At 35.4% G+C, this 14,747-nt stretch overlaps 2 protein-coding genes across 2 annotated transcripts; one reads left to right on the top strand and one right to left on the bottom strand.

The window, feature by feature from the left end:
* Nucleotides 1-3,008: 3,008 nt before the first annotated feature.
* Nucleotides 3,009-4,935, top strand: LOC113698754 (putative UDP-rhamnose:rhamnosyltransferase 1). Its single transcript, XM_027218686.2, has one exon. The coding sequence runs from the start codon at nucleotides 3,378-3,380 to the stop codon at nucleotides 4,779-4,781; it is 1,404 nt and encodes a 467-aa protein (XP_027074487.1). The 5' UTR covers nucleotides 3,009-3,377; the 3' UTR covers nucleotides 4,782-4,935.
* Nucleotides 4,936-6,270: 1,335 nt separating this feature from the next.
* On the bottom strand, nucleotides 6,271-8,128 carry LOC113698463 (putative UDP-rhamnose:rhamnosyltransferase 1). Its single transcript, XM_027218288.2, has one exon. The coding sequence runs from the start codon at nucleotides 7,932-7,934 to the stop codon at nucleotides 6,546-6,548; it is 1,389 nt and encodes a 462-aa protein (XP_027074089.1). The 5' UTR covers nucleotides 7,935-8,128; the 3' UTR covers nucleotides 6,271-6,545.
* Between the last annotated feature and the right edge of the window lie 6,619 nt (nucleotides 8,129-14,747).

Below are 14,747 nucleotides of genomic sequence, written 5' to 3'. Positions count from 1 at the left end.
GTCCTTCCATCTCCTGTAGATTTTTTTCTTTTAATAGATTCGTGAGATAGGTGGTTTTACTGGCCGGTTGTGCGTATGTCAAACTAATGCGGTAATGCCCCTCCCATGGATTTGAGCAATAGTGGGTGATTTTTGCAAATGTGGAGATTTAAATCCAATGATCCTTTTTATACGTTTGGTCAATTGCAACTTCTTTTCACTTAGGCTAGTCAGAGCCACCCAACCATTTTTGGCTTGCCATGCACAAATAACGTCCAGACAAACTTTGCAGAAGTTCAATGCAGCCTAATCAAACTTTGACACCTAAAGCTAGCATGTTGTCAACTGTCAAGGGCAGCTTTGCCTAGTGCTCTCTCCATTCCTAGCGATGGGTGTCGGATCTCGTACAATAATAAATATCTATTCAAATAAAATATAAATTTTTATATATAGCAGTGAGTAGGATCGAATTCAATGGACTGAAAAAAATTTGTTTATTCTAGAGCTTAGAATATGGGAGATTTTTATAAAAATGGAAATAATTTAAACAACTAAATTAAAATAAATATATAAAAACTAAATGACAATTTATTAAAATTGAAATAATAATAGATAAACTCTAACCAATAAATAATTTCGGAAATGGTTCACTCAATTGATCATTGATACAATGATAATTCCATTTACACACTGATAAACAAGTTATAATTGCTAAAAAATCGATGGTAATCAACTTCTCCTTAATGTATTGGTGATTAAGGTGCGACTATTAACCATTGTCCTAATAAAAAAATAACTCTAACTATGACTGTAGAGTTCAATTTCCTGTTCTAAGTTAATAACACGTTACGATGGTTATTTTAAATCAGCCTATATGTTCCTTAGCAATAAATCTAATCATGTCAGTTACCACTAGATTAAAACAATTAAACAATTATGAATTTAATTACTTTAATTGGTTTAGATTATTAGATTAATTAAAACACCAGGTCCTGGATATTCAAATAATATAATAACCACAAAAAATTAAATCATAGAGCATACGAATACCAGTAAATAAAAAATGGGTTAATAACAAAAATGCCCCATGTGGTATACCTAATACGCAGAAAAGTTTCCCGTGATTTCAAAACATACAAAATGACACCTTTTGTTTTGAAATCAATTGTAAACTAATAGAATTCGTTAAACTTAACGGAATCCGGTAAACTTAACGAAAAACTTAACGAAATTCGGTAAATTTAACGAAATCCGATATTTTTAACGGCCAAAACCGTCATTTTCGTTAAATTTAACGAATTCTGTTAGTTTTAAATTTAGTTTAAAACATGAGGTGTCGTTTTGTATGTTTTGAAATTACGGGGAGGTTTTCTGTGTATTAGGTATACTACAAGGGGCTTTTTTGTTTTTAATCCATAAAAAACAAATATAATCAATTTGATCTTATAATTTTAGTTGAACCAAATCCTCCATTGTCCCTTGACTAGAACGAGAAGTTTAGTTCATTTCTGTTGAAGAAATCACACGCAAAATAGTTGAATGAATTGTCGAAACCATTCTTCAATTATAGGATGAAACGCCAAAAAGAAAAGAAAAAGAAAAAGACGTCGTTCTTATATCCTGAGGAAAAGAAAAGAAGTCCCCGTGATGTCCTGACTTCGTGAGGAAAAAAAAAATAGAAGAAGAAGAAAAGACATACGACAATCCTCGTTTTTCTTGGTCTTCTATTCCGACTAAACTACTCTGTAAAAACAAAGTCCTAATCCTAATAATCCAACGAATAATTTTTTAAAGAGTCCTAAGTAAGAGACTGTTCATTCGGTGAAGAATCTTACTTTCATGACTTCAATTTAAGATCGGAGATCACGTGCTAAATCCCCAAACTTTCTGGACACGTAGGCTTGAGACCTTGACGCACCATGCTGAATCGCACAAAAATCCAGTTAAAAAATCACATCTTCAATTACTTTTTGCTCAGATTCCTGCAACCAACGCCAATTACCAAATGTAAGTAGAATCTACTAATTAATGAAATATTTGACCAAAATCAAGGGGAAACAATCATATAAATTTGATAACAAAAAATGTAACCTATCACCTAGTAAATTAAAGTCGGTTCTGCAAACTGTAAGTACCCGCCCTTGACTCTTTCCCATTTGAAGTAACAAGCAACGGCCTCTCTCACTCACTCTCAACCTTGCTAATTTAAGTATAGAAGATGATGAAACGGGGGACAGGTCCCGCCTCTGCTGCTCCTTGTTTACAAGCAAGATTCTCACCCCGCTGGATTTTGACTGCACAGATTCCATGCATCACGTTCCTACATAGAGAGTCGCGTGTTTTATGTGAATCAAGGCCAATGTCAAGTCAAATACAAATTTGGTAGCGTAAAACTGACAGCGGGGGAAATGAATTTAAGAATGATATCGTCTTGAAACAAAATTTCCGTGGGCCAGTAGTTTGGTTTGGGGCAAAATCATACTACCACAAGTCTAATGCTGTGTGCTGGAACACATAATTGCTTGCATGAAGCAGTTCTTATTAAACCCAAAAAAAAAATTGCTGGAACATATAATTGCGTGAAGCAGTTCTTATTATTAACAAAAGTACATATACTTGTTTGATATCAATTTCCACTTGGGCAAGTAATTCACCTTCTCAAATCTACCCAGTTTTTGAGAAGAAAAATTCCATTTGCCAACGTCTTTCCGCCAGTCCTCCCAGTTGTGACATTTTTTGAGTGGCTGGTAATTCAATGTTTTGGTCTGTACTTTTCAGTTTGGTTGTTTTGACAAGTAGTCCAAGGAAGAAACAAATGCTTGTCTGTCTCAAAAGTTAGGCAAAGTTGGAAAAGTAGTAATCAAATCTACATTTTTTTTTTTTAACGAAATCGAGAAAGCTGACTATATTAAACACACCAATCACAAATTCACGATAACCATTGATATGGTTTTTGGTCAAGTACGAAACATATACTCCTAAACTAATTTATGGGCAATAATACTCGCACGCACATCTCTATTTGAAATTCACGCACTCTCATCACCATAACATGCATTGCATCTTAACCGATTCAAGTTTAAGGCAGTGAGAATGTGTGAATATCAAATAGAGGTGCGTCAGTTTTATTCCCTTTCAAAAATCTTTTGCAAGTAGTCTAATATGAACAGCAATCTAGTTTGCAGGAAAAAAAGAAAAAAAAAAAAACTTCTGCTATCATTATTATAAATAGAATATACAAGTTCAAATTGGCTTGCAGGCATCGAACAAAGCAACATCTGAAAACGAACAGATACTCCCATTGGCTATCCTGCAATACTTTGCATAGCTCATCCCGGCCGACGTTAATCCATAATTTTAACTTCAAGAACCAAACAGAAGCCGTTAGCTCCACAACCATGGTTTCTGATTCTTGGAACCCCATGGCCAAAGCTCGAGGAGCTAAGCTACACATAGCTATGTTCCCATGGCTGGCCTTTGGTCACATAATTCCATTTTTAGAATATGCCAAATTCTTAGTCCAAAAGGGTCACAGAATTTCCTTCATTTCCACCCCGAAAAACATCGACCGCCTCCCGAAAATCCCACCAGAGCTAGCTACTTCTATCACCTTAGTTAAAATTCCACTACCCAAAGTTAAAGGGCTCCCTGAAAATGCGGAGGCCACCATGGATGTTCGAACCGAAGATGTTGAGCATCTCAAGAAAGCCTATGACGGGCTCCAACCCGAGTTGACTCGCTTCTTGGAGGACTCAGTTCCTGACATGATTATTTACGACTTCGCCCCTTATTGGCTGCCTGAAGCCGCTGCTAAGCTTGGGATTTCTCGTGTCTATTTTTGTATCTTCAACGCTTGGTTTTTTGCATTCTTTGGGCCGACCGACATGATGGTGGACGGGTCAGATCCCAGGAAAAAGGCGGAGGATTTCTTGGTCCCACCCAAGTGGGTCCCGTTTAAGGATAAAGTGGCTTACAAGCCGTTTGAGGTGAACTGGATGTTGAGCTCGGCTGAAAGGAATGCCTCCGGCGTTTCCGATATTCACCGCGCCGGCAAAGTCGTGGCCGGCTCTGACGCTATTCTAATAAGGCACTGCCACGAGTTCGAAGGCGCGTGGTTAAATTTGCTTGAAGAGCTTCATCAAAAGCCGTTTATTCCACTCGGCTTAATGCCGCCGCCGACTCACGTCAACGGCTCAGACGAGAAAAATGAAACATGGGATTTCATTAGCTCATGGCTTGAAGTTCAAGAAAGAGGCTCAGTAATTTACGTTGCATTGGGGAGCGAGGTGACACTGAATCAATCCCATGTGACTCAGTTGGCACTCGGATTGGAGTCATCGGGGTTGCCATTCTTTTGGGCTTCAAGGAAACCAGCCGGGTCAAACGAGCCCTTTGAGTTGCCAGACGGGTATGAAGAGCGAGTCAAGGGAAGGGGGCTCGTGTGGAAAGGATGGGCACCGCAGATGAGGATACTGAGTCATGAATCGGTGGGAGGGTTCTTGACTCACTGTGGTTGGAGTTCCTGCGTGGAGGGGATTCTGCTTGGGCTTCCTCTTGTTATGCTGCCCTTCTTGGTGGATCAAGGGCTTAATGCTAGGGTTCTAGAAGATAACGGAGTTGGGATTGAAGTTCCAAGAGATGAGGAAAACGGGTTGTACACGAGTGACTCTGTGGCCGAGTCAGTGAGGTTGATCATGGTTGAAAATGATGGGAAGAGACGCAGAGAAAAGGCAAAGGAATTAAGTTTGATTTTTGGGGACAGAGAATTACATAATTCATACTTGGAAAATTCTATTGTTTGAGTTTTTATGTCAGTACGAAAGCTAGAAAAAAAAAAAGAAAAAGAAAAAGAAAGCCATGCAACTACTTACATAGGAGTTGAAGCCTAGTTCAGAACAAATAAATGGAACTTTTCTTTTCCTTTTTTAGAAATAAATGGGATTTTGTTGGAGGATATGTGCTTATTGCCTTCTTTCGATATTGCTTGGCTCCTAGTTATTGATCTTCTTAGGAATGCTCTCCAAAGTCCAAATCATCTTCTGCATCCACTCTGTTGCCCATTTTTTAGATGCCTTTCCTTCGGAAAATTGTTTTGAGCTCGTCAAAATAAACGTCAAGTCACAGTGAACATGTAGCCGTACAGTGTTGAAGGAAAGATAGAACCCACTGATTATCAATCCAAACGAGTTTTTAATTAATTGCATCAAAAATATATCTTTTAATTATCTTTTTATCTCTTCAATCACTTTTTTATCTCATAGAAATTATATTATAAAAAGTATTACAATATTTTTTCAAAATATTATCTTATTAAAATAATCTCTTATCCAATACTAGCATTGTCAATGAAATCCGATCAGCTCAAGTTCGGCTCGAAAAAGTTCACTGAACCTAAGTTTTAATTCGGTCAGACAAATTTCGAACTTAAATATTAGGGCCAAACTAAATTTGGATTGAGTGTGAATCAAACTAGACTCAAATTCAATTAAAGTCCAATCCATATATGAGTATAATCGCATATGTAAAATATGTATAATAATATCTATAGTTTATAATTATACATACTACGACATAAAATGTTAATGACTTATATATGAATTTGTATTAATTCATAATTATAAAATATATATTATATATAATTATGCATTTAATTATGAGTTTGTACCGAATTCGATTTGAGCCTGAAACTCATATAATAGCATGAGCTAAACTTGAGATTTTAATTTGAACTCAGAGCCCGAAAGTTCGAAACCCAAAAACTTGTATAATTTATGAACCAAGTTTGGACTTGCTAAAATCCGACTCAAAAAACCTAATTAACACCCCTAACAAATACACATAAATCTGGATTTTATTGAAGAAATTTATATATATATATATATATATATATATTATCGACTATTTCGAGAACAATAGACACAATCATATGGATGGATTCTGCCATCTTGTCTTTGTTCTTGCTTTTGACTAAGCGAATGGTGGGGTGGTTTAAGTGGGGGTGGGGACTTAAACGGTCATCAGAAAAATTGTTTGGATTGATTTTTGTTCTATTTCACGGGACATAATTTTATTTGTTTAGAATGTAATTCACTTTCAATATATTGTAACTCTAGAAGAAAATTTTGTGAATTTCACGTATGATATTAAAATCGATGTAGAAGATATGATCTGAACCTTACATTTTTTTTGCCAAATTATGATGATGAACCTTTCTGGACGGTTTGTACAAGATGTAATGGGCATTCTCAGCCCAAGGAAATGATGTAATTTCAGTAACAACTCAATTAAAAATACAAAAGAAAATCCACAAAGGATACATTTTTTTAATCAAGCAAAGCAAAATATATTAAAAGAAGCAAGATTACAAACGTCTGGTACAAGTGGCCAGCTCATGTAACACAGATTATTCTAATCTATCAACTTTAATAAGGCTAATTTTCCTAAAGCTAGATGCTAAATAAAGTGTATCAGATAGGATGTACTTGACACTAATGGTGGCCTTGGCAGAATGGGCACAATGAATACTGATTAGTGTATCCACCGTGCAAAAGTTTCCAAGACAGTTCTTATTTGGATTCATGTCTTTTATTTTCCAAGTAATCTACACACTTGTGTAGGTAACTGTCATGCAAATCCTGATCTCCAAATATTGCACTAATTTCTTTAGCTTTGTCCTTGAAGATTTTACCTTCGTTTTCCACCATAATCAACCTTACCGAGTTGGCCACCGAGTGGCTCGTGTACGATCCATCTACATCATTTCTCGGTATTTCTATCCCCACCTGTTTTTCCTCCAGCACCCTAGCAATCAACCCCGTATCTGCGACAAACGGCAGCATAATGAGCGGATGACCAAACATGAGCCCCTCTATACTCGAACTCCACCCGCAGTGAGTCAGGAATCCACCCACTGAGTCATGACTCAGCACGTTAAGCTGAGGTGCCCAATTCCTCCAAACGATACCCGTTCCCTTGACTCTATCCTCGAACCCCTCTGGCAGCCCAGATGGATTCCTTAGTGCCCAGAAAAATGGTACCCCGGATAACTCCAGCCCAAGAGCTAACTCACTGAGTTGGAGTTGATTGAGTGATACCTCACTCCCAAGTGCCACATAAACCACCGAGCCTTTACCTTGACCATCAAGCCAATCCTTGATTGCAATCCAGGACTCGTTGTTCTCGACGATGCTTTTTTCCACCGGGGGTGGCATTAATCCCAGCGGTATTATATGCCGCTGTAGCAAATCTTCAAGCAACTTCAACCACTTGCCTTCAAACTCGGAGCAATATCTTATCAATGTAACATCTGCACCCTTTATAGCCGATCCGACCCGATACGAATCCGATACACCCGATCCATCTAGGTTCTGACCTTGCACAACCCATCTACTCTCGTATAACTTGAAAGCCAATTTACTCTCGAATGGGATCCACTTCGGTGGAACCGTAAAATCATCGACCTTAGTTCTGGGACCGGTTCCCGCGATCATCGCATCAAGAGAGGGTGCACCGAATGCCATACTGGCAGCGCTAAAAATACAAAAGAATGATTTAGATATGTTGAGCTTAGCTGCGATGGGAGGTATCCAATATGGGGCAAAGTCGTAAATAATCCAGTCCGGAGCTGAGTATTCCAAGAAACGAGTCAACTCGGGCTCAAGTCCGTCGTAGGCTTTCTTGAGAACGGCAACATCAAGACCGCCGAGGTCTACTGTGGCCTCCACATTTTCGGGAAGCCCATCGACTGGGGGGAGTGGGATTTTGACAAAGGTAATAGAAGAAGCAAACTCTGGAGGGATTCTAGGGAGGCGATCGATGTTTTTAGGGGTGGAAATGAAGCTAACTTTGTGACCCCTCTGAGCTATGAATTTGGAGAGCTCTAGAAAGGGGATGAAATGGCCGAAGGCTAACCATGGGAACATGACAACATGTAAGCTGCCGGATTTGTTTGCCATGAAATATTGTTGGAACTTTGTAACCCTATTATGGTTTTTTCCGCCTCGCCTGCAGAGTGCACAACGTGCTGATATACAGAAGCTGGGTGGTACGAATTGATTCGATTTACTGCCTTTCCAGCATCAAATGTTGTTGGCAGATCACGTGAAATGTGAGTTCATAGTACCGGGAAAATGATTGATGTGCTAGTCACTGTGTCAAAATTTAATAAGACAATTTTTATCTTTAATACGACAAATTCATCGGTATTGGAGCAAAAGGAGGAATTCTCCCGAGGAGGGGCTCACGCCTCGTTAGCCGAGGTATTCAAATATATCAGAATAAAATAGAGGTATTGATTAATTAATTATTACTAGTACCAATGACAAATAAAAAATAACCCTCTAGCTAGTGATTAGCACCGCTATATAGCTATATGTTCCCCATGATGTCCGTTGGTTTTGATGAGATCAACAAAAACCCCGCATGAAAGGGCTATAATAATATATTACACCAATCAATTCTATGTATGTGGTGCAATGTTTGCCAGATCTTCGTGTTAGTGTTCGACAAGCTTTGTAATGGTGATGACCCCTTTTGGCTTTGATTGGATAGACATTAGTTGAAACGATGATTTTCTATTCTTTTAGAATAAAAATAGTCATTATTATTAATATCCAACTAAAATCACCCTTTATTTTGGAAACTTACTTCCAAAAATAGGCTCGAGGTGAACTCAATTTCTGTCCTTGAACTATTTCTTTGATTTCTAACATTTCAAGCCGCTCTAGATTTGTTATTATAACTCAACTACATATGGCTGAAAAAGAAAGGGACAAAAAAAAATTACATATGCCTGACCAAAAAAAAAAAAAAAAAAGAGTAGAGAAAAAAAAGTACGTATGCTGAAGTGGTTAGATCTAACCGTTGTTATGTTATTCTCTAAAATTATATCTTGTGTTTCTAGTGTCAAAATAGATGGAATTTTTTTTTTTTTTTTTTTTGTTAACGAGAGAGAGAGAGAGCATGTTTCTAAAAATTTTTGTTATTATAACTCAACTACATATGGCTGAAAAAGAAAGGGACAAAAAAAATTACATATGGCTTAAATTTTAAAAATTACACCCACTGCCCTTGTTTTCACTATTTATGCTTCAAAATAGACCTAATAGCCTACATTTTCCTTCATATATCCTAAACTACCCTTCTTGCAAAAAAAAAAAAAAAAGGAAAAAGATTTTTGCTAATTGTCTTCACTAATTGCTGTCTTTGTTGATTGTCTTCTTCCAAAGCAAGACTATCAAAAGCCAAGAAATCCTCTCTACCAAAACTTTTTAAAAAATAAAATAAAATAAAAAGAATTTTGATGATTGCCTTTTCTTGGCAACACCATCAGAAAAGCCAAGTAAACATCCCAAGCTGGATCAAAAGCAATTCCAACAATTGTAGGCACGCAAAACATCGCAATCCAATTTACTTTCGGTAGCCTAGGCTAATTCTTACACTCTATCCAGCCCCAACACTTTCTCTACAAGGTAAATACGCCCGCGCTCTTATTATTAAATTCATAAAACTCAACCAATACTCCATCAAAGTTTACCAGAAATAAAAACCTCAAATTTTTATCCATAACCAACACTCCATCAACAACCAATCTCACATGTGAAATCCCCTTACTCTTCCTCCCATTGCAGCCTTTTGTTTTCTTTCAACAACCCATTTTGTGAAACCCAAGATCCATCTCTCAAACTCTTCATCTTTGACATCACCAAGTTTTATCACCCATAACCAACCAAAATTGGATAAAGAACATAGATACAAAAAAATCAAACCCACTACACCCTAAATAGGGAAAAAAAAAAAAAAAAAAGGGAGGAAGGGATGAATCTAATCAAATCAAGTTTGTAAAGAGAAGGGAATTGATGTAGGAAAAGTCAAAAAAGGAGAAGCCAAGAAGAGGGGACAAGCACGGGCAAGAGTTGATGGACAATAATTAGTGTCCTGAAGTAGAGCGAGCAGGAAAGTTGGGTAGACGAGAGTTAGAGAGGGGCACTGGGAAGTTGGGCAAAGGAGGAAGTGGGAAAAAAAGCAAGGTAAGGGACACCCAAGACAGAGAATCAATTGTTGTTGTTTTTGTTTTTGGTTTGGATTTTCGAATTTTTTCCAAAAAAATGTCTTTAAGTATTCTATGAGGGGTAGTAGAGTACTTTTGTACTGATATGAGAGGTATGTGTAATTTTAAAATATTGAGGGAAGCTTTCTAAAATTGTCAAAAACCTCAAGGATGGTTTCTGAAATTATCCCTAAAATTTACATAGTGTAAGAAGTCTAAGGATCTAGTTATTTTCGTCATTTACGTTTTTACTAAAGAGGCTGTAATCGCTAGAATGTGAAGAAATCGCCCTACAACGATATTATCAGTCTAACAATCCTTTATTTTTGTTGGATATTTTAATAAAAAATATCACATATTTATTTTGAATTCAAATGCAATGAGTTACAAATTTTGAAATGAATTTTCAGTTACAAGATCACTATTAAAAATGTAACTTATGAGATTTATATCTTGCATTTGTAACTTATGAAATGATTAGATTTTATGAATTCATTTAGTGATTTTTTTTTACCGTTATACAATGAATGTAGACTCTTCAATTTGTAACTGAAATATGAGGTGTTAATTCCTATTAATGTTGGTATTTTAATATTCCTAATTTCTTAGCCTATATATAAGGCATCTATCAACCAAACCAAAGATATACTTTGCTATATCTATACTACCTTCTATTTTTCCTCCACTACTACAAGAGTTTATAGGGCAAAGAACAGTGTTAGTGTGAGGTTTCTGTCTTGCTCCAATAGTGTAGATTGGAGTAGACTACAGTGTGCAAAAGGCTGGGTTGTTGTATCCTGGAGGCGACGTGCTGAGACCTACTACACCGGAAGATACTCCGTAGGGGCGCGAATCATCTTAAAGAGAGCGACCTAGTCCACGCCTCAACCCATGCCAAATCAACATTTTTATGGTACAATTTATTTGCATTTTTAATGCAAGATTAAGGTATGAATTTTTGTTAATTTATTTGTTAAATTTTATTAGGGAAATTATTGTGACTTATATGATTTATTTTGGTCTAGAACCAACAATTTTAAGACGAATCAGCCTCTGCACATAAGATAAGGTTATCATTGCATGTTTTGCTTCTAAATAAGCTAATCATAAAACTAACATAATTCCGACGATAAGAATCTTACATGGTGTATAACATAATCCGGACAAACTTTAATAAACATGATATTTCATGTGAATAGTCATAATTATGGACCAAGGTAAGAAAGGATAATCCATTGATTTCATGTGCTTTAGAGTCCGGTATTAATATTGTGTAATTGCATATAAATAATTTGGATCCAAGTTGTCTGTTATTAATAGAATATCACGTATTTGTTTGTTCAAGGTAAACATGATGACAACAAAAAAGTTACTTGCATGACATCTTTGAACATTAGTAGATCGCGTATAGAAACATTTTATCATCTTTGTGCTTCTAATATATGTTGCATAGAGCAACTATTTTCTCCTAAGCTTGTCATGTTATATAGTGAATTTTCAATGTCTCTTATACTAATGAATTATATCAGTTGAAAAATTGGCATTGACATAAATGATTAACTTGGTGGCAAAGATATATGTCAACATATATCATCAGTCACATTTAATTTGGAATGAAAATGTACTTCCAAGTTGTTAACCAAAATATATATCTAGGGATTTCAAGTTTTTGTGGATATACTAGTTTTGGCTATTTACGTACAAATACATTAGTAGGATGCTCATCAAATTTTAATTGCTATGCAATGATACTAGATTGTGAAATATAGTGGCAGCTGATGTTTATGAAAAAAATTAGTCTACACTTTTAGTAAACAAACTATCTTCTGACTTATTGTATGTAGATGTTAATACTGTGCGATACTAAACTTTTAACTAACTGGATACATTTCCTGTTTAGTTGTCTTCTATGAGAATTAAGTGGGGGCATATGCATTGACTAATAATACTTCATGACTTTGAAGGATAATTATTGATTTCTCTTATTTGAAATACCGTGCATAAAAAAAATAAATAAATAATATAAAGGAGGTTTTGCTAAGCTATTTCTCAAGATGATCTTTTTAAAATTATTTTTGAGTGGAAGAACTCTTGCTTTGGCATTGAATATGCTACAAGTTATATGTTTTGATTTGTTGAAAAATATGTTTCCATGTACTTATATTAGCTTTGGGAGATTGTCAATATTTTTTTTGTATTTGGTTATGACATTTAGATCCTAAATAACCAAGTTACTTATTACAGACTGCTAGTCATCTAAAATAAATGCCTTCCATACCATGATCCACTCAGTGTGAAATTTGCACTATATTCTATAAAAAATATGATAAATAGTGGGGGCCTATAATTTCTAAGGCTAACATAGAATTTGATTTACGTGATAGTATGCATCACTACATCTCTGTCTTGGAAGGAGAAGGATTTTAATGTATTTTAAAATTTGCTATCATTTTGGTGTCTCATGTGCAACTCTTGATAAATGTGTTTGAAATAAAACACAATGGTAGCAGAAGCGGTGAAAAATAGAGTGATATCATTCTATTTGCTCAATTTGTGAGTATAACACAATTATTGTTTTTGAATCTATTCTAACTTTATTTTGAGTAGTGTAGACGAGCATTCACTGAAAAATATGACATGAGGTGAAGGTACTTGAAATATTTTTTGATATTTTTGCAAAAGCAAAAATAATCGTGGAGTTTTTTGAGAATGGCTTCTAGTGCATCACTAGACTACTGGCCATAGAAAAGAATTAAAAAATTACTTATGAGTAAATATATGCCTACACTATTTGGCAAAAATATATGGATGAGAAATTTTCTCATCGAAGATTGGTTCCATGTATGTGGACCACTAAGAGATTATTTGATTCGAGAATATCATATCTTTGTTATTTTATTTGTGTTGAAAAAATAAATCTCAAACTTGATATATGTTAAAAATCACCTATGAGAATACAACCACCTAGGGACTGGAGATCCCAAGAACTAGGTTGGAGACAAACGAATCATAGAGTGATTTTGTTGATTAATATGCACTACTTTGATTATATTGTCTATCCCTATGATGTAAGTGCATTTGTGATCCTATGACGATAAGCGAGGTTGGGATTTTTATTCCCTTAATGAGTTCTATAGCCCTTATGGGTGGGATGTCTAAGTCATAGGAGCATCCTTGATAGACTCACCTATATGAGTGTGGAAGTAGGGCCGCTTCCTATGAGAATTTGGGCTGGTTCTCTAGAGCACTCATGAAATCCGGGATAAAGCATAATGCCATAAATGTGCTGGCTTATGAAACCTATTTGAGAACACTGAAAGGTTCATGTGTGTAATATGAATTCACGTGCCCTCAAGTAGTCATCGTTTAAAGGCTAAGTCCACTTTGACTCTAGCACAGGAATTGTTGAGTACTAAGTGAAGGTTTAAAGGCATTGCCACCTTCATTATGCATGAATTTTTAATCTTTGCCCTATTAAGTGTTAAGTTTTGAATATTATATTTTTTTATTAAAATAAGTGGGGGATTGTTCGATATTTTAATAAAAAATATCACATATTTATTTTGAATTCAAATGCAATGAGTTACAAATTTTGAAATGAATTTTCAATTACAAGATCACTATTAAAAATGTAACTTATGAGATTTATATTTTGCATTTGTAACTTATGAAATGATTAGGTTTTATGAATTCATTTAGTGATTTTTTTTACCGTTATACAATGAATGTAAACTCTTCAATTTGTAACTGAAATATGAGGTGTTAATTCCTATTAATGTTGGTATTTTAATATTCCTAATTTCTTAGCCTATATATAAGGCATCTATCAACCAAACCAAAGATATACTTTGCTATATCTATACTACCTTTTATTTTTCCTCCACTACTATAAGAGTTTATAGGGCAAAGAACAGTGTTAGTGTGAGGTTTCTGTCTTGCTCCAATAGTGTAGATTAGAGTAGACTACAGTGTGCAAAAGGCTGGGCTGTTGTATCCTGGAGGTGACGTGCTGAGACCTACTACACCGGAAGATACTCCGTAGGGGCGCGAATCATCTTAAAAAGAGCGACCTAGTTCACGCCTCAACCCATGCCAAATCAACATATTTATGGTACAAAGTATTTGCATTTTTAATGCAAGATTAAGGTATGAATTTTTGTTAATTTATTTGTTAAATTTTATTAGGGAAATTATTGTGACTTATATGATTTATTTTGGTCTAGAACCAACAATTTTGCCAATTAGTATGTCTAATATGAAGAAATTCTATGGTCATATATCACAATCTTTCCTTTTGGTAGACAGGGTGCAAGTCTTATTGCTACGCAAGTTAATTGTGTCATATTTCCAATGCTGTTAATAATTCAAAAAATGCCTTAGTATTTCCCAAATTTTTTGGAAGTACATTGTCAATAATTTGGAGATGTTTCAGTGAATTTACAGGTAGTCGTGCTACTACCAACATAATTCGATCAAATTTTCCCAAATAGATTGCATAAGATCTTTGCTGCAAATAAGAATAAAATGCATACAATCTTGTAATGGGATTGTTGCTTCGAAAACTCAAATAGTACATCAATCAATTGACAATTATTCATTAAAGAAAGGCCAACTTGTACAAATCTATGCAAATCATTACATTAAATAATTGTTGCATCGATCTAAATCTGATCTCTAATCTTTTCGAGATGCTCATCAACCAGGTAATTATTATTATTAT

This window comes from Coffea arabica, chromosome 7c (assembly GCF_036785885.1).
Source record: "Coffea arabica cultivar ET-39 chromosome 7c, Coffea Arabica ET-39 HiFi, whole genome shotgun sequence".
NCBI lineage: Eukaryota > Viridiplantae > Streptophyta > Magnoliopsida > Gentianales > Rubiaceae > Coffea > Coffea arabica.
The sequence above is the reverse complement of the archived record's forward strand: the minus strand, read 5'-3'. Positions and strand labels throughout refer to the sequence as shown.